Source organism: Anser brachyrhynchus, assembly GCF_964034855.1.
Source record: "Anser brachyrhynchus genome assembly, chromosome: 1".
Classification (NCBI taxonomy): Eukaryota; Metazoa; Chordata; class Aves; order Anseriformes; family Anatidae; genus Anser; species Anser brachyrhynchus.
In genome coordinates, this window is record NC_137694.1 from 115883820 (window position 1) to 115910297 (window position 26478).

The window sequence follows — 26478 nt, forward strand, 5'->3', positions numbered from 1 at the left end:
CGACTACACCACACAGCGTGGTGTCATTGGCAAACTTGCTGAGGGTGCTCAATCCCAGTGTCCATGTCACCAACAAAGGTGTCGAACAGCTCTGGTCCCAGCACTGACCCCAGAGGAACACCGCCTATTATTGATCTCTACCTGAACATGAAGCCATTGACCTCAACTCTTTGAGTGTGACCATCCAGCCAGTTCTTTACCCACTGAGTGGTCCGGCTGTCAAATCCATGTCTCTCCAGTTTAGAGACAAGGCTCTAATGCGGGACAGCATCAAATGCTTTGCACAAGTCCAGGTAGATGACATCAGTTGCAGAAGGCCACTAGATTTGTCAGGCATGATTTGCCCTCAGTGAAGGCATGTTGGCTGTCACCAATCACCTCCTTATTTTCCATATGCCTTCGCGTATTTTCCAGGAGGATCTGGAAATAATTCCATCAGAACTCACGGATGTATCTCATCGTGTCCCATGGACTTGTGCACCTTCACGTTCCTTAGCTGGTCTTGAACCGGATCTGAGCATCACCTCTCTCAATCTGTTGGCATCGCTACTTCTTGCTGCCAGCCTGTTTCTTCAGCATGTTGGGTTCTCACTGGATGGCAGCGTGACCCTCTGACTTTTTTCTGTTACTCAGTTCATTGTCTAATCTGGAAGTGAAAAAAAAAACCACAACACGCCTTGGAACAGCTGGGGTGGGGTGAATAATTTGATGCTAGTATCTTTTTTTTCGCCCCTCTCCCCTCCTCTGGGGTAGTGAGTTGAGTTGCTTCATAGAAGTCTGTAACAAGTGTTGGAGTTAGGGACATAACCAAGTACCTCGATAAAGGTGTCAGGGCATCTGTTTTTTGGCAATAAGCTGTTAGTTTGCCTCAGCTGTTGGGACTGCCACCTCTTTATTTGATGGCAACTGTCAGAAGGGGCTGCAGGTTTGTAGAAGACACCTGGAAAAAAGATCGTTTGGTAAGGATAAAATTATACCCAGACCTAATGCGTCTGGGAATATATGTGGATTATTCTCTATTTAAGTGCAGAAGAGAAGTTATCTTCTGATTGCTTTTCTTGACCTTTTTGATGGTGCTTATTTGTCATTTTACATCTCTGGAGGTTTAGTTCTAATGTTTAGAGCCTGGAGTTGGCTGTAGTTAGTATGTAATTGTTTTCAGCATTGTATGCTACTTCTTACTGGCTTATGTTTGGTCACCCTCCATGTTTGGAAAAGGAACATGAAACACTGTGAATGTATGTGGATTTTTATTATTGTATATGAATTTGATATATAATCTGTGGGCTTTTTTACAAGGCATAAAGTGTGCATTATATGTCCTGTGTTTAGCCCAAGCACTGACTGCATAGACCTTACAATGTCCCAGCCATAGGGAAAACTTTGGTTGAAATTTTCAAGTTTTTAGGCACCAAAGTTAAAAGACCACACTGCACACATTTTAGAAAACTCATTTAAAATGAAATTCTTATCAAATTACTGAGAGATCTGCTTCAGAGATCTGCTTCCACTGTGCGAAGGTGCTGCTTTAAAGAAATAAACCCCACCTTCTTCCATATGAGAGGCCTGTCCATTTCTGCAGTATCTGTATTTTCAGATAGTTCTGAGTTATGAACCTCTTGAGGTTATAACTTAGTTTTTCTCTATTACCACATTTATGCTATTGGTCCCCTCTTAAGCTTTTTCTTCTGGTTGTCGTTACAGTGGTTTGCTCGTACAATGGCATAGTATTTTATTAATGCTCGCTTCGTACTTGTACTTGTTACTTTCCAAAGACAGTAAATTTACAAAAGACGAAAAAGTTACTCCTGTTATTAATTATATTTTGCTTATATTATGGTCTATGGAATATGACTAATGAGATACAGTATTCTGAACAGCTTCACTTCAAAGAGCTGTTACATTCGCAACTATAGGAAATAATGCTGTCAAGGCTGAAACAAGGGATGCCTTCTGGAGTTGGACCTTCTTGTCATAACAAGTTCTGATACAGTCTCGTCAAAGGCAAACAGATTATTTTCATAATATCAAATTGGCTTTTCAACTATATGTTTTTATGCTATTCCTTGACCTAACACATAGGTAAACCCCATTCTTTAGGTAATTCTACCCATTGCCAATCTGCAATGTTTTCCCTTAATTTACTTCCTTTCTTAGAGATCTTGGCGTGCTTTTTCTGTCACTTTGTTTCTTTCTCAAGTTGCTTCTTCAAGTGCCATCGTTTCATGATACAGTGGTTAGAAAACAAAATTGATGATTGACTACAACTTGTTCCTTAGATATTTCTACCCTGTAGTATGGATGTGTGGTGTGTATGAGCTCCGCTGGATTCTGGTACCCTCTTGGTGTCAATGGATCGGTTCACTTTCTGAATGTCTAGAGCTCCAGAACTTTGGCGGTTGTGGGGTTTGTGAACCTCAGTTAATATTCATTAACCTCAGTTAACATCCATGCCAAGAAACGCTCTTTCTTCTAGAGCTGGCTCCTCAACTTAAAACTAAAGAAGTCAAGATTTCTATTCTAGCCAATTCTTAATTCTCCCCTCATTTCTTCCTAATATTATTAGGTGTTTCTTGGCTCATAGTAGTATGCAGTACTGAGGTTCTCTTGGGCTTAGTTTTTTGATTGCAGGTGTCACGGAACAAAGTCTGAAATCTAATGAGGTCAAGTGTTTCATCAAGGACCATATCCTGAATATTGCTAACATTGCTTGTTTTTTGATGATAGCTAACACTGCTCTCACTCAGGAAGAGAAATCTGTGAACTTCTGTGTCTCCATTTCAGTGACAGTAAGAAATCGTAAAGATGGAAATTACTTGGCTACTGATCTTTCAGAGCATATAGTTAATGGTTCTTAAACTTTTCACCCAGGTGGTTCATGCTTATTGCTACTTTTTTTAAGGGTTGAATACCGCCATCATCACAGAGACTATTAAAATGTCTCTCTCTTTGGAAAAAGAACACACTATATAACCAACCAGTTTCTACTTGTCTGTTTCTAACAGGCTTCAGTTCATCAGGCTGTAGGCAGGCTCTTGTATTTAATAGTGTCCCCTTTTCTGAGATTCAGTGTTACTCCGTGAAATTGTTTTACATTTCTAGCACAGAGCAATAGCCTTATAAAAAAGTTTCTTGTTGGAGACAATTTTGATTGATGTACGTTGACATCATTGTTTGTGTATGACTTACCTCCAAGCAAATAGTTAGTCACAGACACTGAACATCCAAAAAAAAATTAAATTGAATGAGTAAGTTATTTGTCAAACTGGTTCTTAGTGAAGCTTTCTTTGTGATTCAGCTGTCCAATCTCCTTGTCATAAGTCATGAAATTCATCTTTCTGGGACACTGCTGTTGAATTAACAGAGTTGATCCATGTGACAGTCTTCAGCTTGGAAGACCAGAGATGCAACAGCCATATCATCCTGCTAGAGGAATCAGGAGGGAAAGGGTGTACCTGCCTAAAAAGTTTAAAGCTGATGTGAAGCAAGCGTTCTTTTGGGGGCTAAGTATACTTCTAACCCTTTTCTATTTTTTTTAGACCGTGTCCAGTGTGTTATTCGTTGTATCCTCAGATTTGTTGTGATCTTTTGAGTGAGTGTCAGAAGATACCATGGGGTCAAAGTATAAACTAGAACTCTGCATGGGATTTTTGTATGTGTGAGTTTTCTGCTTTTTAGGGACATGAGCAAGTGAAGATTTTTTAAAATGAAATTTGTTTTTATTAAGTTATCTAATTTGCTAAGCGTCACATCTAGTATGCTATTGGGAAACTTGCCTGGGGTTTAAAAACAACAACAACAACAAAGAAGGAAATAAAACTTTACAAGTAGAAGGGTCTAAAATTTACTATAAACTAATATTTTTGACGATCTGTTAATGGTGACAATCCGTTGCTCAAACTGTAAGTGTACATAAGACATTACTTGGAATGTTACTTTACAGAAAAATATACAAATGTTTTTAAAAGTTTGCACTCAAATATTTTACCGATATTTTCACCGTCTTTAAATGTTGGAGGACGGTTTCACTTTCAGAGCTTACTAGGATCACAAAGCAATATTTAATGGATGTTTTACAGAATAGTTAAGAGCAATTTATTGTGCATAGAATCACAGGATCACAGAATAGCTTGGGTTGGAAGGGACCTTAAAGACCACCCGGTTCCACCCCTTGCCATGGGCAGGGACACCTCCCACCAGACCAGGCTGCCCAAAGCCCCATCCAGCCTGGCCCTGAACACTGCCAGGGATGGGGCACCCACAGCTTCTCTGGGCAGCCTGTGCCAGTGCCTCACCACCCTCACAGTAAAGAATTTCTTCCTAATACCTGATTTAAATCCCACCTCTTTTGATTTAAATCCCCTTGTCCTGTCACCACACTTTCCGACAGAGAGTCCCTCTCCAGCTTTCCTATAGGCCCTGTTTAGGTACTGGAAACAATGTTAAGCTTACTTAGTTCATAATGTTTTTAGGTCAAGAACTTCTTTATTTTGTTTCTGTTTGTACGATTGTCTTGATTCTTGATGTTACCAGAAGCACCACAATGCACACAAAGTTTGTGTGAGTTGTTTTCATATATCATAGTTAATATGTGATTTTTTTTTCTTGCTTTGGTTAAGTGTTTGAAGATTTAATGAAGCTTTGAGAAATATGTGGGTACTTGTGGGCAGTGTGGGCTTGTGTTCATCTTCTGGAGCAGTTTTTGTTAGCATTTTAGTAGTACCGAATTATAACACTTAAGAATACCAGTTATCTGTCAGTAGGTATTTCATGAAATAATTTTATTTCACCCATTTTTAGTAGTAGTGATTGTACAGTACTTAGTTTTTCTTATTTATAGATGTTTGAATATTATTTCAAAGGTACTTAATAAATAACTTTTTCTGAAATGATCTTAGTTTAAAATGGTGTTTTATTTCATCCCATGCAATTCTTTTACTGCCCTACTGGGTGCTGAGTCAATGACATGCTGTCACTTTCAGTATTTTATTTTTTCCTAACTTAGAACAGGTGGTAAGTTGAGCAGTCAGTTATTTTTATGGAAGTCAAACTGAAGCGAGATGTTCATCTACTGTTTTCTGCTGATGATATTTTCTTGCAAGGTTTTGGTTGTAAAGGAAATGGGGTTTCCCCTTGGTGGTTAAGTAGATTACTCATCTCACATTTTGCTTCTAAATTTAATGTTTACCAATAATTGTGCTTCCAGAGTTTAGATTTTGATTCCACTCATCTTCCTTCAGTAGTGATGTTGACTTCAGTGTGCCTGGCTGCTTTTCCCATCGTGTTCTCTATTAGGTTGTCCCAGTATGACATCCGTTTAGAGAGTTTTCCCATTCTGATGTAGTCAGCAAAAAGTAAAAGGATAGATGTTACACGTGGAACATGCCAAACTTTAATTAACAGAGAAAGACAACTAAATTGTACTTTAATTTTGTCTTCTGCTGTTGGAGAGCAATGATGATACAAGCAGACTGTGAACCGATTAAATGCCATATAATATATCTAAAACAACAGCTGAGAGGTGTTGGATCTTTCCCAGTTAGAGGCAGTTTCTGTGCCTGTGGTATTTGGCATTTTTAAGTATGTTATGGAATATAATACCTTGGCCGTGCAGTTTGTCATTCTCCTGCAACTTGACACCAAGCTTTTGGCTCGTCTCTTGCTTTGTGGTTAGTTCTTGCAGTCTGATTTCACCTTCCCAAAAAAGAATTAATTGAAGTTACAGTGCTTGCTACCTGTAGTCCAATGAAACTCAACTGTAGGAGTCAAAAAGCTGAGTGGAAGCACAGTGTACATTGGAAGAAGAGTGGAAGTTAAGAATGTAGGCTAGTGATCTAAGTAGTTTGTAGGAAACCATAGCCATTGAGGCCAGAAAATAAAAGCTGGGCACTAGCTTTTCTTTTCTTTTGGTAAAATCAGTCCAGAAAGTTGTTGTAAACACCCTTTGAAGACAGAATCTGAGTGATTTTCTGCTTTTCTTGGAAATCCACATGTGAGATTCATATCTTTGAAAATAACCGCTGCCAAAGTCCAGTTATGACACCTAGGTGAAGATGTTAGAGATGGGCTGTTAGGGATAAAAATGAATAAATGATTAATGAACGATGTGTCACAATTGAAATGGAAAGAGGTACTTCAACTAAACAATCTTCATTTGGGGATAATTTCTGGGTTGATTGTGTATGACAACTCTTGTGTATATTAAAAAATGGTGAAAGTGTTTATGTGCTCTGTGAGCTAGGAGATGGAGACTAACTCAGGTAAATATTTCAAAGCCATTGAATTTGTATTAAAAACTCACATTGTCTTTTTACAGGAGGAGAGACTTCAGCATGCAAACCTTCATCTGTTCGGCTTGCACCATCGTTTTCATTCCATGCTGCTGGCCTTCAGATGGCTGGACAGATGTCCCATTCGCATCAGCAGTACAGTGATCGTCGGCAGCAGAACATAAACGACCAACAGGTTTCTGCCTCATCATACACTGACCGAATTCAGCAACCTCTAACAAACCAGGTAAGTGATAGCCAAAAAATAAGTCATTTTAGATGTAGTCATTCTTTCTTTGTAAATGACAGGATCAAGGCAGATTTTTTTTTTTTAACTGACCAGCTCCTGACTCTTCAAGGATGGGTGGACGAACTGGAAGCTGGTTTTAGATATCTAGTGCATATTTGTTGTAGTCATTCCAGTTCTAATGTTTTTGAGATAAGAGGCAAGGAAGATCATCCAAGTCAAATGGAAAGAGTCTAATAGCAACTTTGTTCAGTGCTGTTTGATGTTAGAATGTGATTGTTTTATTACTTGATTTAATGCCGAGTGTTTTGATGCAGTTAATGGTTAGTATGTTTGAAATAGAGAGGTTTGCACAAAACACACTTTATACTAGGAAAGATAAACTTTTTATAAAACAAAAAGCAAAATACACAGCTATGATAGCACTGAGATTTTACTACTACTACTTTACTACTTACTATCACAAAGAGATAAAGTGAGCGCAGTTAGGGAAAGTGATTACAGGTGCTTTTGAGCTGTCAAGATCAGTGGTTTTTCCTTACTGCTTTTTTGGGATGCTAGAACTGCTGAAGTAGCTTCTTAACTAATAGCAGTAGCCACAAAAGCTAGCATCTCCCTGTGTAAAAGGTAAGTCTTGCTTTCTTTAAAGGGGCACAGCCCAGTGGTGTAGACTTCAGCACAGAAGTGTTTCAAAACTTAAAATCCAGAAGTCTTGTAAGTCGTAGTTTCAGAATTTGATGCAGGGTAATGAGGCATTCCATTTAAAAAGGATGGAGACTGAAGTCTTTTGCTGCTGCCAGATTTATGTCTGTTCCTCTGTCCAAGGTGGCTTCGGTAGAAAAATCTGCAGTACTACCAAGCGGTACCCTGTTGGTATTGCTCTGTAGGATGGAGCTTGTGCAGAAAAAGATTAGGGGGAACGGAATATTCAAACTAAGTGCCAGGATATTTGATACTAAGATTTGGAGAGCTGTAATGGCTAGGGCTCTGTGAAGAATGGCAAAGTGAATGGAGCTGGCAAAGGAAGTTTTTATACTTTCATGTGAGCCATTCAGTAGGAGGAATAAATTTGGTCGTATATAACAGTATTTAGCTTGAGAAATTTGCAAAGATTTTTTATGAGACTTTCTTTAGGCTAAAGGTCCCCCAAAACCTTCACAGTGAAGTTAGTGAATCAGTCTGCCAAATAAGAAAATTTTGTGTTCCTTAAACCTTTCCAAGGGTACTCACCTAAGTGTTATAATCTGGCATCACATCTGCGAGCTTTAGTGTACAATAGTGTTTAGTTATTTTCGAACCGAAAAGCAAAATCATTGAATTTTAGGGTGTATCACCATCCCTTGTCATTTTTGATTGCAATGGCTTTAAAATGGTAGTTGAATAATAGAAAGCTGAAGAATAGCTTTCAGAGAGTAGCCAAGAATTGTTGTTGACCAAAAAATGCAGCCTACCAAGAGGAGGATGTAAATACTAGGGAAAAGGTGGTGGATGGTTCTGGGAAGAAATGATCAGTTGGCCACCTTCTGGGAAGGACAATCAAGCTGTCTTTGCAACATAAATAGTATGTTAGAATCAATATTTTTATTTTTCCAGTTCCATCCTGTTTTTTTTTTTTTCTGTACTGTAGCTTCTGTCTTACTATTTTACTATAACTGCATTGAAGTCCTCATAGTCCTCTGCCTAAGCGGCTGTGGATTGAGCTCCTTTAATCCTTTGCAAGTAGCTTTTAGTTCCATGGACTTTGATTATGGGCAACTTCTTGAAGTCTTCTGCCTTCTTGTTTTTCACAACTCTTTCTTTTTTCTTTCTTTTTTTTTTTTTTTTTTAAATTCTTGTGATTCTCCTACCAATATGCCACATAGAGAGTTACGGAGGTTCTCCGTGGGCCTGTTGAGGGGAGTCTCAATGTCTCTTTGCCTTTGAATGTGTTTTTGGTTAATCTCATCTGCAAAACAAAATTCAGCTAACAACTTTATTCTGGTGACTCAGATAATCTGCTCTACACCTTGTCTCTGTGCAAGCAAAATTCTCATTCTTTCTCTTTTATAGCTCTTTTGTTAGATGTCTAGCTGTCAGTTCTAGTTCATCTTGATTAAAACCTAACTCTTATTCTTGTATCTTCTTAGAAAAGCTGGGAACCTCCATTGTGGAAGGCTTTGTGCTTACATTTCTCCACTGCCGTGGACAATGCTATCATCTTGTCTTTAAGTCAGGATGAAATCTGCATACCATCTAGGTTTTCATGGCTAAACAATACATACCTCTTACACATTCTTTCTTGATGGCTCTTCTACAGAAAACCTTTTTATTCATGGTATTGCCTTGAATGGTCTGCAACTTGTTTCTCTCTGTCCTGCATATGTCAATTCTGAACAACTCGTGCAGAGATCATTTTTTGAACCATCTCAGTGTAGTTGTTTTGTTCCTCTGTTGGAATCCCACCATCAGCCATTAGTTCTTTCTGTTGTCAACTGCTTGTCTGTTACTAAAGCCTGGAACACCAGACTAGCCTTTTAGTGATGGCAAACTCTACTCAGTCTCATAGTCCTAGAATATCCCGAGTTGGAAGGGACCCATAAGGATCAAGTCCAGCTCCTGGCCTCACACAGGTCTACCCAGAAAATCAGACCATAAGGTGGTATACGTCAGTTTTCAAGTACGTAAGGTTAAAGGAGATCATGTTTTTAATTTGGGCAGCAAATGTGATTTAAAGAATTTGACTTACACGTGCACAAATACAAGAACAAAATTGACCCTGTGTTAAATAAGGAGTGGGATGAATTTCTGTTGTAGAGGGCTTAGTTGATTTGTCTAATTGCTGTAAAAAACAGCAGAAAGGAAAAGGTAACTTTCAGCAGATCCAGGAAGGATAATTCTTACAGGGTAAATCCTTTTAATGTGATGTTTTGCACCCCGTTAGACGAGAAGTTAGGTCTCAGCTTCAGTTTCTGAATTTCCTGACTCAGCAGTGGCCACCCGCCGCCTACCTAAATGTAGCCCGTTTGGGTGTCAATGCCCGCTGGATAGACATCAAGTTGCCAGCCCTTTTGCTGGCCACACCGGGAAGGGAAGCGGGGGTCTCCGGCTGCCCGGCAAAATCCTTTTCCGAGCTCCGGCCACCATCTGCTGGCCAGAGCCGAGCACTGCACTGCCAGCTTGGGACCGCCGCAGGGGCTGGCGCAGGTGTCTTCTGCGAGGGAAGCCTTCCCTCCCCTCTCCTCAATACTCCGTGGTTCGAGTAAACTCAATTCTCACCGAGTAAAAAAAACTGTTAAATAATTTGCGGAGCAGCCCAGCGTATCTTTGAGAATCCTGAAGTGAAGGAGTTGAGAATGCAAGTGTCAAAAAAGCTGATCGCTACATTTGCCGAACTTCGTAAGGAGGGTGTTTCCTTCCCCGTCCAGTCCAGACAAACCTGACTTGCTTGAAAGTACAACCCAGGAAGAAGTCTCGTTTTTTTGGATCCTGAAAATTTGTAGAATGAATAGATATTAAAATAGATAATAAATATTTAATAGCATATAGTATTTTCTCTCAGAAAATAAGTTTCTTCAGGCTGCTGCCAGGTAATAAGGATAATGTTTGTCAGTTGCTTAAAGTAGCTGTTAACTTCTGGCATTTAGAACAGCAGCACTTGCTGTAAGCAATGTCATTTTGATAAATAGCAAAGATTAAAAAATCATAGAATGGTTTGGGTTGGAAGGGACCTTAAAGCCCACCTGGTTCCACCCCCTGCCATGGGCAGGGACACCTCCCACCAGACCAGGCTGCCCAAAGCCCCATCCAGCCTGGCCTTGAGCACCTCCAGGGATGGGGCATCCACAGCTCACAGTAAAGAGTTTCTTCCTTAAATCTACTTTAAACCTGCCCTTTTCTAGTTTAGATCCATTATGCCTTGTCTGTGGCTGTACTCCCTGATGATAAAGACTCCTTCTCCAGGTTTCTTATAGGCCCTCTTTCAGTCCTGGAAGGCTGCTCTAAGGTCTCCCTGAAGTCTTCTCTTCTCTTCTCCAGGCTGACCAACCCCAGCCCTCTCAGCCTGTCTTGATAGGAGAGGTGCTTCAGCCCTCCGAGCCTCCTTGTGGCTGTCCTCTGGACTCATTCAAATACTTCCATGTCCTTCGTGTGCTGGGGACCCCAGAGCTGAATGCAGTGCTCCAGGTGGGGTCTCAGGAGAGCAGAGCAGAGGGAGAGAATCACCTCCCTCGCCCTGCTGGCCACACTGCTTTTGATGTAGCCCAGGTTGTGCTTGCAGCCCTGAAGAAAGCCACATTGCCCGGCTCATGTTGAGCTTCCCGTCAACCAGCATCCACAGGTCCTTCTCCTCAGGACTGCTCTTGATCCGTTCTCTGCTCAGCTGTTTTCATGTTTGGGAGTGCTCCGGCCCAGGTGTAGGACCTTGCACTTGGCCTTGTTGAACCTCATGAAGTTCACACAGACCCACCTCTCAGGCCTGCCCAGGTCCCTCTGAATGGCATCCCTTCCCTCCAGTGTGCTGACCGCACTTCTCAGCTTGGTGTCATCAGCAAACTTGCTGAGGGTGCACTCGATCCCACTGTCCATGACACTAACATAGGTGTTAAAAAGCAGTGGTCCCAGCACTGGCCCCTGAGGAACACCACTCATCACTGGTCTCCACCCGGACACAGAGCTGTTGACCACAACTCTGAGTGCAACCATCCAGACAATTCCTTACCCACTGAGTGGTCCATCTGTCAAATCCGTGCCTCTCCAATTTAGAGACAAGGATCAGTGGGGCAGTGTCAAATGCTGTGCACAAGTCCACGTAGATGACATCAGTTGCTCTTCCCCTATCCACCACTGCTGTAACCCTGTTGTAGAAGGCCACCAGATTTGTAAGGCACTATCTGCCCTTAATGAAGCCTTGTTGGCTGTCTCCAATCACCTCCTTATTTTCCTTGTGCCTTAGCATATTTTCCAGGAGGATCTGCTCCATGATCTTGACAGGCACAGTGGTGAGATTGACTGTCCTGTATTTCCCTTGGTCATCTTTTTTTTTTCTGTTTTTAAAAATGAGGGTTATCTTCCCCCTTTTCCAGTCAGCAGAAACTTCAGCGGACAGCCACGACTTTTCAAATATCACGGACAGTGGCTTAGCAACTTCTTCTGCCAGTTCCCTCAGGACCTGTGGATGTAACTCATCAGGTCTCTTGGACAATGATCTCCCTTATGTTTCTTTTTTCTTTATTCTTTTTTTTTCTTTTTTTTTTCTTTTTTCTTTTTTCTTTTCTTTTTTCTTTTATTTTTTCTTTTTCTCCCCTCCCCACCCCCCCTTCTCCTTTTTTCTCTTTTCTCTTTCTCATTTTATTGCCAACTGAGTCATTTTTTTTTCTTCTTCAAGTTCTTGCAATGATTTTCATTCATGACCAGATAACAAGGAAGCTAGTCCTTGAATTTTAATTCATTGTTTTTATTCCCACTCTGTCCTCCTTGTATTTTGATTTGTAATGGCTTGTGGACCATATTCTGGTATTTTATGAATCAATTACAGTTGCAGATTAGAGGTTAGGAAACAGTAATGACAATTTATCTTAAAGTTATATAAATAATGTTTAGTTTTATGTTACCCTTAAAATATTATTTACATTATCTTTTCTTACACCTATTGCTTAATGGTTATGGTGGCTGAAGCTTACTCATCTCATCATTGGCAAGGAACAAATAACAGGAAGATATACTTCAAGGCCAACCAGATTGCTTTGTTTTTCCATTTATTTACAAGGTTTATATTACAGTTAAATACTTCCAGCTCTCTTCTTCCCCCCCCACCCTGTGGTCAAGTTTAAGGCTCTTGTTTCCCAAAAACTGCTGGATGGTAAGGGTTTTCTCTGCATGCTGGGCCTGCTGGCAGGATGGGGTCCTGCCCTTGGCTATGTGGTCTTACCTCTCTGATAAGTGCCAGAGCCCGCTTCAGGAAAGCAGTAAGAGGATGTGGCCTGGAGTGAATAGAAGAGATGAGATCTCTGGGACCTTTACTCCTTTAGCAGAAACAAGCAGTAATATTTCTTTGTCCTGTATGAACTGGTTGCATCTTGAGAGTTCAACGTAGCCTGATGTTAATAACAGATAAGAGCTTAAAAGTTTTTACAACTTCAAACAAGTGTTTATTTTGTGCTGTGATAGTGTTTATCTTCATGGATACTCAGATTGCCCCAAACTTTTTTCAGTTAAGTACAAAAGAGTAGAAAATTGATTTACCTGATAAGGAAGTTGAGTTGAGATTCCTGGGCAGAATTTGGTAACAAATTCCAGCAGTTTAGCTTTCACAAATCACCTGGGATTCAAAGGTCAGTCTGACAGCTAAACATTTTTGTTTGTATAAGTATCTAAGATCACTTACCACCTGCAAAATTCTTGATTTTGCTGACCAGATTGTTGGACAGGGATTTTACTGATTACAGCTAGATCATTGGAAAGTTAATGTGTTCAAGCGGGCAGCAGCAAATTCTTAGTTACTTCAGCTACCTAATCATTGACGTAATTATTAGTGATGGCCAGACTTCACCAGACTGTAATGAACGTGAGCATGCATTTAATTTCAGTAAAAGTATTTCCCTTACTTTCCCTCTATCTCAGATTTTTGTTTAGAAGTAATTCTATGTTCTGGCAACAAGAATTTCATTTTTGTTTGTTTGTTTGTTTACCCCCCATTTCTCTAATTCTCTCCACCATCTTCTATTCTATTCTTTTGAAAATGGTTGGGCTGAATCAAGCAGTATAAAATCTTGGAAGATGACCCTTTTTTACTTGCCATTTTTATGTAATTATTTAACTTACAGCTTGTCTGCTGCTATTACTTTCACTCATTAACCTTATTTATTTAGGGAAGGAAGCCAGAAAAGGAGGGAAATACAGAACAAGTCAGTGATGGAAATTCTGTCCTTACCTGCACATAGTTCTGACTCTGAGTACAGTCACTTTGAAGAGTCCTGGATATCTCTGGTTCTCTGTCTGGCACATGCTTTTTTTTTTTTTTTTGCCATAAGTCATTTTGTTAAAAATCTGGTTTGCTGTATATTACGTGTTATGGAGAAATGTTACAGTGGCTTGTGGTTATATTAATTAAACATCTGTTTTGTTGACCCTCTGGAGATACCATCTATTATGTGGCTGTCTGCCATGACAAGGGATTAGCGTTGACTTCCTATCTTATATTGTTGTGATGCAAGAAGAGTTTTAAATAGCAAGTGGCATAGGAGATGAGACTAATCTGTTCAGTTCTTTAATATGTAGGTCATAACTTTTAACAAGAATTCCAACTGTAATCTTTATAGAATAAAGTCTCATTATTTCTTCTTTTTGTGAAATGAAACTTGGATGGTATACAGCCAGAATCCCTCCCTCCCTCCCTATGTACTTGGAAGTAGTTTTTTTTGTTGTTGTTTAATATCTGAATTAGAGCACATATATATCTGCTGATAACTCCCCTTAATCAAAATGAAATGCATTTTGCAATAAACAGTGCCATCTGTTTTTAGATAACAAAGTATATGCCCAAAGAGAGAGAGAAATTATACATAGAGAGTGCAAGTTATCTGTTCCTTCATTCAGGAAACCTCAAAGACTATTATAGGTAAAATAACACACTTGAATTAAAAGTCAGAGTTTATTTTGAAGCATGATTTATCTCAAAAGTGGTGTGAATACATGTAAATGGGGTTCTTAGTTGCCTTTTTTGTGTGTTTATTTGATTCTTCCTTATTTAGACTAGTTACAAGTTGCTTCTCAACAGTTAAGAAAAATCAAATTTCAGTTCCTTACTTGTAGTTTAGTTTTCATCATGCTGCCATTCCAGGTAGCTGTACTAATGCTATGAAGGCATCAGTGTGGACCAGTCAGAATGCAGTGGATATTTACTGACATATGTAACTGTAATGAAAGTAGTTTCTTGTCTCTTAGTCTTTAAATATCTTTTGATTTTGTTCGATCTTCAGGAAGATCTGAGGTTGCAGTGTTGCTGTCTGGCCACCAGATAGAGACTGGAGCTTGCAAAATAGGATTTAATTTTTTTTCTGTCATTGAATGTTCTTTAAAACCAAGAGGGAAATTGTTATTACCCCAATGATGAAGAATTTATGAGTGTTACTGTGTAAAATGGATAATGAGCGCTTTGTTCCATAATCCTACATCACCAGGAAAGAACGGAGCAAGAATCTCAAGAAGAATCTTGGAGGAAGAAGAAGGGAATGTTAAAAATTTTACAGTGTAACAAGGGCAGGAAGAAAAGGTCAACTCTCTCTCCTCTCTCACCCAGACTTTCTCAAGAACCCAGAATAGCAAATTAATATCTGTTAAAAAGTTCATACAGGTCAAGTGAGTCCTCAGAAATATATGATTGTCTAAATGCACAATTAAAAGAACAGTTTTCAGACAGGATCCTGGCTATGAACAACATTAGAGGTAGCCTGCAGAATTTTAATTATTTGTGATTAGGGAACAGCATTAAATTATTATTTTTTCCCCCTAGCATTGAGATTAGATTATTTTTTTCCCCTAAGTAAGGAAATCTGACTTCTAAATTAGAAAATAAACATGAACATTTCTTGTACAAATTCCCTTTCTAAGTTAGAGCAATCTTATGTCTGAATTGTTGATCTGAACTCTTGAGTTCTTCTGTCCTTAGGCTGTTTCCTCAAGACATTAACCTGCAGTACTGAGGACTTTGGTGGTCATATCAGCCTAGGTGGGAGAGTGGGCTTTGCAAGCATTTGTGCACCAATTTCTTTTACCAGCAAAATCTACCAATGTTACTATGTTCTAATAATTTCTTTAAATCAAATTCAGAAATTTGAGGGAAATTTTTGCATTTCACAAGCCTGTGACAGTGATGGTTGTGATTAGGACTAGATGCTCTTGAGGTGTTTAGCGATGCACCGTAAGAGAACCAAAAATGATTGCATTTAGGTCTGATTCATTTCATGATTAACATCTGTTTGACAGATGAGAGGAAGGAACAAAAATATTTTGGAAACGTCAAATAGTTTGTTTAGAAAATTTTAAAACAGACCTTCCTGATGTATACAGAACGGTCACGGGCTTGTAGTCAAAATGAATTAAGGGCTTAATTTGTTAAAGCTGCTGAAAGGAAATTGATGGTAGGGGGCATATCCAAAAGTGAATGGATTAGAGCAAACATCTAGGATGTACGTGGCTTGGGTTAAAAGTCCCTGAGGAAAGTTTAACTGGATTACATTGTCTCTGAGAAAGTCTCTAATCAGAAAGCCTGGAAGTCAGCAGTCTTGCATGGATGCAGAAATGTTATGTAGACATAGTTTGAGTGGTGTGCGTCAGGACTGTGATTTGCAGTTCAGGCTCTGCTGAGCCTGTAGCTGTTGGGAGCCCCAGCCTTGCACAGATGCAATCAGGTTGCTGGCAGCTTCTTGGCTTTTTTGCGCTATTTAGCTCTCAAGCTCATTCATGATCTCTCTCAATCTCTTGTGCACTCTGTCTCTTTTGTTTTTCTTGGGTTATTTCTGTGTCTGCTTGTCCGCAGGAAGAGAATGTGAGCTTAGCTTTCTAGTGTGGGGTTGTCTGGGTACCTGGGTTCAGATACCCAGACTCTTTCTTACATCTGTTTGTGAAAACCTTTTTGGGTCGCTTCAACATATTTTATTTTTTTTTTGGTTCTTGAGCAAAAGGAAAAAAAAAAAAGCTATTTGCACAGCCACAGTCAGAAGTTTTAAGCAGTACTGTAAAAGACAGAGGAGCAGTTGTACTTTTCCAGTTCCTTTATTAGTTCAGCGATACTTATATATAAATCAGTTTCATTATTTTTGTTGACAGCTTATGCTCTTTCCGCAGCTCTGCAGGAGGCTGAGTATCAGTTCAGCTGTAATGGGAGGCAGCAGATGAGATTAAGCACTTGGAAGTGAAGAGAGTTATGAGCCTAAGCATGTTTGCTGGTGTGAGATGAGATGATGTGAGGTGAGAGCTGGATGGCTGAGTGTGGTGGCTAGATCTCTTAGCACAGGGTATGAAAGGAGTTTAACCATGTGAAACAAGCTGAGTAATGGGACTTGCTGTGTGGTTTCTTCTCATTGGGAAGAGGAAGAACGGAGAGAGGCAGGCTAGAGGACCAGTCACACTAACTAAATTCCTTGCCCTCTGTCCCAGCTCCCCATCTGACACACTGTTCAAGACAGGAGTTGCCAGAGTTTGTCTAGTGGCACATTTGTGCTGTTAAGTAAGCATATGCTGGACAGGTAGCCAGATTTAGCTATATTGCATGGTTTCTTTATTTTTTTTTTCTGCTTTTTCTTCACTGGTGACGCTCCTTGCCTCCACCTTGACACTTGGAACTTAATCTTTCAGGAACTTCCGAGATTTCAAACAAATCCTAAGGAGGAATGGACATTGTATGGACATTGTTTGGTAGATCCAGAAGCTATATGGGACATGTTTGCAAGGAAGAAGGAGGCATACAAATAACTGTTTCACACATAAGTCCTATTTCTTTAGGAAACCAATATCAAAAATATACTACTGTTGAAGATGTTCTTGTTTTAAAAGTAGTCAATGTTAGGAAACACCACTGAGCAACATACACATCTTTTCAGGGATGTTGTTTAAAACTTTAAAAGCAGGTATGGTGTTGGTGAGCGTGCTTTAGATTTCTTTGGATTTATTTTCATTTTTTAGACTAGTCAAGGCAATATCATTGCCTTGATACTGCAAAGCATACTAGACCTGAGTTTCTTGGTTTGGAATTTAATGTAGTTTTAATGTGGCAAATAGCCACAGTTCTCCAGAAGGCATACTCGTTAACTTCCATTTGTGGTTTGAATGCAGCTGTACATTAAATACACTTTCAGTTCATGTATCAGTCATGAGGTAAAGCAGTAATGTCAGCATGTTACTACTCGGTGTTATCAAATGAGATGTATTTTTAACTAAAGAAGACTGTTTATAGGGATTAAACCTGTTAGGTGTACTGAGGAGAGGTAGGCATCTTGAGTTTTATTTATTTATTGTTGAATAAATGTATTAAAAAGTAACTGCACTAAATGTTAGTTTCTTTGGTTCCTGTATTTGTTTTTCTTTTCCTTGTCAGCTCAAATAAAAAGATGTTACAGTGAAAAACCTCATTTCTGTGTAGAGTATCTCAATTTGGTGAAGTGATTAAATATAATTAAAGTTGATGCTTATTTCTAATATGTCTAATATTGTCATATTACAGAGGCGGATGCCCCAAACTTTCCGTGATCCAGCTACTGCTCCTTTAAGGAAGCTCTCCGTAGATTTGATTAAAACATATAAGCATATTAATGAGGTAATGGCTCCAGCTATCTTTGTTTTGTGTATTGATATGAATGTATTGTTTGAAATATGTTATTAAGTATATTTTCTGTGAATTGTACTGCATCTTCTGCTGGCATTATTTTGGATTCTTTCTTGCAGAGTGAACTCATTTGATCGTAAACTAAAGAAATCGTACGTTATTTTATTACAGCTAAAATGACTGCAAAGTACAGAAGTATTTTTATACCTGTTGTATGCCAGTTTGTTCCTGTTACGTGGAGGACAGTAAAAGAGAGAGAAAATCTAGCCCATCCACACCCCCCCCCCCCCCCCCCCCACCTTCGGTGCCCCCTACCCCCCTACCCCACCCCATCTTAAGTAATATCATTTTCGAAGTTCTTTGGTTATTTGAAGCATCCATAATCACAGAATCAGAATCGCAGAATCGTCTAGGTTGGAAGAGACCTCCAAGATCACCGAGTCCAACCTCTGCCCTAACACTAACAAGTCCTCCACTAAACCATATCACTAAGCTCTACATCTAAACGTCTTTTAAAGACCTCCAGGGATGGTGACTCAACCACTTCCCTGGGCAGCCCATTCCAATGCCTAACAGCCCTTTCAGTAAAGTTCTTCCTAACATCCAACCTAAACCTCCCCTGGCGCAACTTTCGCCCATTCCCCCTCGTCCTGTCACCAGGCACGTGGGAGAACAGACCAACCCCCACCTCTCTACAGCCTCCTTTAAGGTAACTGTAGAGAGCGATGAGGTTGCCCCTGAGCCTCCTCTTCTCCAGGCTAAACAACCCCAGCTCCCTCAGCCGCTCCTCGTAAGACTTGTTCTCCAGACCCCTCACCAGCTTCGTTGCCCTTCTCTGGACTCGCTCGAGCACGTCCATGTCCTTCTTGTAGCGAGGGGCCCAAAACTGAACACAGTACTCGAGGTGCGGCCTCACCAGAGCTGAGTACAGGGGGACAATCACTTCCCTAGACCTGCTGGCCACACTGTTTCTTATAATACAAAGCACTAACATTTTTGAAATAGCTGGCTTCATATAGCTCTGTATTTTCAAAGGTAACTGAGTAAGCAATATACTTTTCATGTTTAGGTTTACTATGCAAAAAAAAAGCGGCGGCATCAGCAGGGCCAAGGAGATGATTCCAGTCATAAAAAGGAGCGAAAAGTTTACAATGATGGCTATGATGATGACAACTATGACTATATTGTAAAAAATGGGGAGAAGTGGATGGATCGTTATGAAATTGACTCTTTAATAGGCAAAGGATCCTTTGGACAGGTAATGTATATCAGCTCTGCAATCTGTAATTTGTGTGAATGATAATATGCATATCATTTAAAGTGCCATTCTTATTTCATTTTGAAATTCAACTCATTTTTTTCTTAATTCTACTATGCTGAAGTGCCTGCTCAAGGCATTTGTATTTTGTGCTGTTTCTTGTTACCACATATACTGTTTGAATATACTTCAGTATATTTAAATTGGTAATGTGCTTTGCAAATGAGCAAATCTTCAGCCTTTTGCCGTCGTTTCACATTTTTAGCTATTTGTTTTGGGTTTTTATATTAAAACAATGGTCTAATGCTAGGGATAACCTATTCTTTACAGTAATGTTTGTTTTTACTATTGGTATTTGTAGTCAAGGGTTGAAGAAAAAGTCTGGAAGGAGGATGGAGCTTTTCTTTTATGGAGCTTTTCTTTTGTTTTATTTGTTAGGTTTTTTTGTGTTCTGCAAGTCATTTTACAGTATTGTTTTTGTTGATTTACTGCTTGCATTTGGGTACAATACTTGCCTTAGTCCAGCTCAGTGAAGCCTTTGCTCTATTTTGCAACACCACTTCAGTAAACTCCGTGTTATCGGTTGTGGCTTTATTGTAGTATCAAGCAAGAAAAGAAATTTAACTGGAAAGAACAAAAGTTGTAAAAATTTTCTATAAATTCTGATATGTTTAAAAAGGGTTTTGCAGAATTTTCAAAACTTGAGCAGAGAGATGACTTACATATTTGATTTTTCTATTTCAGGTTGTAAAGGCTTATGATCGAGTGGAACAGGAGTGGGTGGCTATCAAAATAATTAAAAACAAGAAAGCTTTCCTAAACCAAGCGCAGATTGAAGTGCGACTGCTTGAGCTTATGAACAAACATGACACTGAAATGAAGTACTATATAGGTATTCAAATATTTTTCTTAATTTTTATTTAATCAAATTATGAATATTTTAGGTTTTGATATATAGTGTAGGGTGCTGCAACTAATGGTTTTGGTGCTAACAAATGAAATAATACAACTTTTAATAGTAGTTTTCAGTGTAAATTAACTTGCATAAGCAACAGATCACTGCAGCAGGACTAGATATAGAAGAAAAACATATAAAATGTTTTGGGATAACAGATAATATGAAATAGGTAGTTTTATGGCTAGCTTGTTCATTATTTTTTGATTGTGCTTGTTTAAAAAGCTCAAAATTTCATGTAACAAAACTGAGATAAGACTTTTGTAATAGTTAAGACTTGCCTATTTAGATCTCAGAAAATATTTCTAAAGCTTATAATTCTGACTATTCCTGTAGACTGTCATGCTATTCCTTGAGGTTATTATTATAATGCTAATTGAACTTTCTAGTCATGATGAAATTAAGTTGGTCAGCTCAGGTAAAAAGTTTATTAAATCCTGTCTGTTCTCTGAAGTGGAGCATTGGGCAAAAATGTGATGGAAGGACATCATGTTGTAAAGAGATGGAAAACTGTGAGAGATAATTTAAGAAATGAAACTGTTTTTAAACATTTTTATCTTAGTTTGCAGGAGCTGAAATACTAACAACTATACTCTTCAGGTTTGCATGTATATATTGGATTACTAATTTTTCTTTCTGTAGTTTATAAAGAAACCCTGAAAATAATGTTAGTACACATTGCTGTTAAATTATCTGATGACTATTCAGTTATATTTTAACTTTTTTATGGAGTATTACCCTTATAATACATTTTATGTATACAGTTTAAAAGTTTTTAATACATTTTTAACTTTATTAGGAACATGTTTATATAAAACAGAAACTAAACTTTGCATCCTACTATATCAAAAAAGATATTTCAGGAATGTTAAAGACAGGAGCAGTTTCAGATTAGTACGGAGCAAATAAAAACACTAGAGCTATCACCAAATGAATAAACTCTTAATTTAGATTTTTAGAAAGTATATAGCACCACATAAAATGAGATTTGACTAAAACTTCATATGTCTAACTGTGTGACTTGAGATGGTTTAATACAAAGTGCAGTATTTAAGCAAAAACAAAAGTTTTGATAATTTTGAACAATAGAGAAATGAATTACTGCTTTTGTTTAAGCAGACACAAATAACTTTAATAGTTTTAGGCTTGTATCAAGTTGATTTCTGAATCTATTAAGATATATTTCAGTAGTTCCACTTTTTTTTTTTAATCACTGTATTTAACAAGCATGGCAGCATTAGTAAAGGTCAAAAAAAAAAAAAAGGCAAAGAGATCATGTTTTGAATGAATACCATGTATTGCATGTGATGCAAAAACTGAGATCTATAGGTGCTTCTCTTTATCCTTGCATAGACTTGCAGGTGCATGGTGCTGAGAGTGGTTAAATAAGGCTGAAAGCATTGCAAGTATTACAATATACTGTGTGGTATAAAAGGAAGACTTCAAGATGTGTGTGGTTAAGTTAGGAGACTGGTCTGTAGAATATAGATATATACCTTGATTTTTAATGACATAAAGTGTAACTGTGTATACTTCTGCCAGGTCTTCTCTAGTAGCTTCTAGAGGACTACAGGAATGCCTTAAGGTATTCAAGTTTCAAGGTAGCAGAGTTGAGGATAAATGTTCAAATGCGACGTCTTCACTGCAGGAAAGGTTTGGCAAGTTCAGCTCTTACCCAGACTATTTGAGCTGTGTGGCACTGCAGGTGGTACTGGTAGAGCTGGTCAGGTAGCATGCTGGTAGTTGAAAATTAGTCGGAGTACATGTTGTTTCTTGCCAAGTTGGCAGGTTCAGCGAGGTGCTGTGGGGAGGAAGGGGTGTATGGTGCAGGAAGACCACAAGCACATGAAAAGGTGCTGGTGCTCTTGTGGTGGTAGGGTATTGGAAATACATTAAAGAGGAGAAAATGCAAAAGGTCTAAACAATGAAGTATTGCGGGAGTTGGCATCAGGATGGAAGCAAATGGTATCATTACAGGTTAGTTGTAAGGGACACGTGAAGAACTGGCTTATAATAATGAGGAAAATAAAACTCGATGGGACACCATGTAATTACCTTGACTGAAAGTCTGAATGCTGACTGTGCTAATATTGGTTCAAGATTTTATTGTGACAAAGAGGGGTTATATTGCTATTTATCTGAAGATTGCAATGTATTTTTCCTATTTAAATTTTCTTTTGCTTGCGGAGACCAACCTGAATAAGAACCTGGCAAATCCTGCTTGCTTCTAAACAGATGATTTTTTCACGTATTTCATGAATCAGATTGATTAAATTTGGATTGGGTTTGTTGCTTTCATAATTTTGAAATTACGTCTGGTTGAATATAATGCCTTTGGGATTGTGATTGATTTTATTAATTGAAGTAGTCTATTGAAGTCATGATTTATAAATTGCAATAATATACTGGTATGTTTTAAATTACTCTGGCATTCAAATAATTTCTCTGTAAATGTAAAGGGAATTCCTAATACATAATTTAATCTAAAGTGTGATATCTGCTTTACTGTTGAGAATGCTGTTGTAAGTACACTTTTTTCCAGTCTGCTTGGACTTAAATACAATTTTAATTTTAGGAGGGTGGAGAAATGAACTCTTCACTGGAAAAGGTCCAAAGTCTCGTGATTAAGATTTTTTTGCGCACAATTTGTACTGCTGCTTGTCTTTTTTGCTGATGTTTTTACTTAGATATGGCTGTTGCTAGTTTATTGAAAACAGAGATTAGTTGTGAATATCACTGTAGTTCTCCACTTCATCTGAATTTAATTTTGTTTGGAATTCTATGTTATTTTTGTTTTCCACTATTTTTTCTTGCCTTTGCTAATGGGGGAGTGATATATTCATTTTGAAAAATTTCTCTTCTATTTTTTAAATCACTTTTTTGGTTAACGTAGCTTTACTGAGTTACACCTGCTATATGAAAAAATCCAACAACCCATACCCTGGGCATAGCAGAAATGTTTTGTAAATAATAATAGATCTAGAAAAAAACACCACAATATTATCTTACGGGTCAATCTCCTGCATATTGACTGAAACGTTTAAGCATTGTATTGTAATTTGTATGTAATATGTACCACACAGCATATGTATTAATTATTTTCTTCCCTTTTTTAAAGTGCATTTGAAGCGCCACTTCATGTTCCGAAACCATCTCTGCTTAGTCTTTGAAATGCTGTCCTACAATCTGTATGATCTGTTGCGGAACACCAACTTCAGAGGTGTCTCATTGAATCTGACAAGAAAATTTGCACAGCAAATGTGCACTGCACTGCTTTTTCTGGCGACTCCTGAACTTAGTATCATTCACTGTGACCTAAAACCTGAGAATATCCTGCTCTGTAACCCCAAACGAAGCGCCATCAAGATTGTTGATTTTGGCAGTTCATGTCAACTTGGACAGAGGGTGCGTATGGGTAGAAATTCTAATTATGCTGTTATTGGATACATGTGATAAACTTCCCATCTTTCTTTTCTCCTTGATTATATTTTTATGCAGTGTTAACGCAAGTTGCATCATCACTTGATTGTAGAGGTCTGCAGTGGTGCAGTGCTCTTAAATATAATACTTCTTTATTATTTTCTTATTTCATGATGCATTTAGTTTCTTCCACTTTAAGATGTTACCTATTTAGTGTGCCATGGAGATAAGACACTATCTGGGAGTTGAGACAGTGTAGTATTTGGCTCTTAAAGATACTGCTTATAACTAACCACATTTTTACAAACACTTTAGTAAAACTGTGGGAAGATTGGATTGAGTTCACTGGTGGTACTACTATGAGTAAAGATGCATACGTGCAAAGTGTTTCCAGGACAAATTGTTTTCTTTAGATTAGGGTAGATTTAGCCTAATTAATAACTGTCCAAAATATTTGTGTTTGTATCCTGTTGTTCATGTGCTTTGAAGATGAGTGCATATTTGATCTGAGTTGTTAGTTTCTGTCTAGCATAGTCAACTAGCTCTGTATTTACTTTAAGAAACATTAAAGTATATACAACAGCTATTAAAACCGTAAACAATTATGGTTGGATGACAAAGACTGTTTTCTTTAGGAAGAAGAATTATATTCCTCAAATGTTTGATTTGCACTCGCAGTTCATTGAAAAGTTCATCAGGATGTACTTACTGTTCATTGTGCACTGTATAGTCTAATACCAATAGACTCTTTTCTGGTTGAATGAATCCTATTTGGTGGAATGATTGACCACGTGTATTCAGGGTACCTTAGCTTTAGTTGTTTGCACTGAATACAAATTGTTAGCTAGAGGGGTAAGGAAACTTCTATAGACAGAAATTAGACTTCCACTTTTTTTTTTCTTCCTTGAAAAGAGGCTTTTGAACCTTGCCAGGTCAGCTGTGTGCCTTTGGTGGTTTTATCTATAAATATATGAATGATATCCTTTTGCTATGAGAAAACTGGATGTTAAACAAACAAACAAAACACCTGCTAAATCAGACTTGCTGTAAATCTGCAGCAGTTGCAAAAAAGATGTCAGTTCAGATGTCAGTAGTAATGAAGATGATATCACTTTATGAAGAGAATTAAATAATGAAGATGATATCACTTTATGAAGAGAATTAAAAAACCTCATGGATTGACTGAATAGAAAGTGGTGAGGCACAAATTTAGGATTAATAAAATTAATTTCTCTATTAAGTAGAGACATCTGAGCCTAGGAAGAAAATGAAGGGAAGACAAATGAGATCTAGATTGTATAGGTCAATAATAAGATAATTTTGAGGTGCTAGAAAGCACAATTAAAAAAAACCTTTGTGCAATTTCACAGAAAAGTTAACTTAAATAGAAGTAAGTAAACATTGGCACCTTTGTGGAAAGTGCTGGATAAAATTTTGTGTTAATTAAAATATAAAGTACAGTTCTGTTTGGAATATTTTTCTTTGGTTGTTTTCTTTTTAAGGGTTTTTGAGTTTTTTTGTTTTGTTTTTAAGATCTTTCTTTTTTGTTTGTTTTGATTTGTTTCTTTTTTGTATATGCCCATGTTTAAGCCAGTCTTCAGATCTAGGATCAAGACTGAAATTTCTGACTTGTGAAATGAGCTGGATAGTTGGATTATTGAAATCCAATGATTTCAATTGAATTGAAATTCAATGATTCCAGCTGGAATCACCTGGTAATTTCATTTCATGACACCATAATTGTTGCTTTTGATTTTTTTTTTACTATTGGTTTTGCCTGAAGTGTTATGTGGTTCTGATGTGGCTTCTGGAATAGTTTTTATTTGAATGTTACCAGACTAAAATTTTGTTGTGCAATTATCTGTAATTGCATGAGATTACACTCATCAACCGTAAAGTGTAAAATATTGTAATTGTGAGTGAATTTGCACTTTTTTTTTTGTGAGCAAGAGTTGGTATTTTTTTAATAATTAACATTTAAATATTTTTATAAATTTGTAACATACTTTTAGTATCACTAATACCTTGTCTTTGCTTTCCCCACACTGAAAGTGTATTTTATTGTAATTATGTTTTGTAATACAGAATCATAATAGTGCTCTTTGGATGCTGTGTATTATCTTTAAATGCTTTTATTTCAGATATACCAATATATCCAGAGTCGTTTTTATCGATCACCAGAGGTGCTACTGGGAATGCCTTATGATCTTGCAATTGATATGTGGTCCCTTGGGTGTATTTTAGTTGAGATGCACACTGGAGAGCCTCTTTTTAGTGGGGCAAATGAGGTATGCAGCTATTATACAGTACAAGTAATTTGATCTTTTTTATTCATTCTGATAATGATACTCATCTGTTGTTATAATGGTTAAATTAGGGAAGTCTAATAATTCTAAAATTCATGAACATCAGTAATAGCAATGTCTTTTGTTAGAACTCTAAATTGCTTGGTAATAATTTTATGTTTCTAGGTTCACTTCTCCCCTGATCTTCCCCACAGATCCTTGTTCACTAATTTATTTAGTTAATATTGAATTTTTCTTAAACTTGAAATTAATTCAGAACTTAACTTGTGTGGGTAGTTAACATATGCTTCCCGTGTAACTATAGAATATTGGACTCTATTGCACTACTCATCTATCTGTCCCATGTTATTCATAAATATTCTTCCTGCGGAACAGGTGGATCAAATGAATAAAATAGTGGAAGTTTTGGGGATACCGCCTGCCCATATCCTTGACCAAGCACCAAAAGCAAGGAAGTTCTTTGAGAAGCTGCCAGATGGCACGTGGAACTTGAAGAAGACCAAAGATGGAAAAAGGGTAGGTTATATAGTTAGGACGACAATATGGACTATCCCTTTAAAAAAAATAAATTAAATAATGGTGAGATATTGCTTTGTTTTACATTGTCTTACTAAAAATGTAGCTTTATTGTTGTTTATTATTATTCTGAGTTGTAAGACAGGTTGATTAAGTAACACTTTCTATAGTGTTGAATAGTTTCTTACTTTGGTTTGACTGCTTCACT

At 37.9% G+C, this 26478-nt stretch overlaps 1 protein-coding gene across 2 annotated transcripts in view; it reads left to right on the top strand.

Moving 5' to 3' along the window:
• The window catches only part of DYRK1A (dual specificity tyrosine phosphorylation regulated kinase 1A), a 91628-nt gene that overhangs the window by 58436 nt on the left and 6714 nt on the right, over positions 1 to 26478 (top strand). For both annotated transcript variants that reach the window (XM_080593869.1, XM_080593870.1), the window contains exons 3-9: positions 6317 to 6516; positions 17714 to 17806; positions 18885 to 19073; positions 19818 to 19965; positions 23147 to 23433; positions 25590 to 25736; positions 26130 to 26270. In XM_080593869.1, coding sequence (XP_080449995.1) covers positions 6317 to 6516; positions 17714 to 17806; positions 18885 to 19073; positions 19818 to 19965; positions 23147 to 23433; positions 25590 to 25736; positions 26130 to 26270 — 1205 coding nt within the window. The remainder of the gene's footprint in view (positions 1 to 6316; positions 6517 to 17713; positions 17807 to 18884; positions 19074 to 19817; positions 19966 to 23146; positions 23434 to 25589; positions 25737 to 26129; positions 26271 to 26478) is intronic.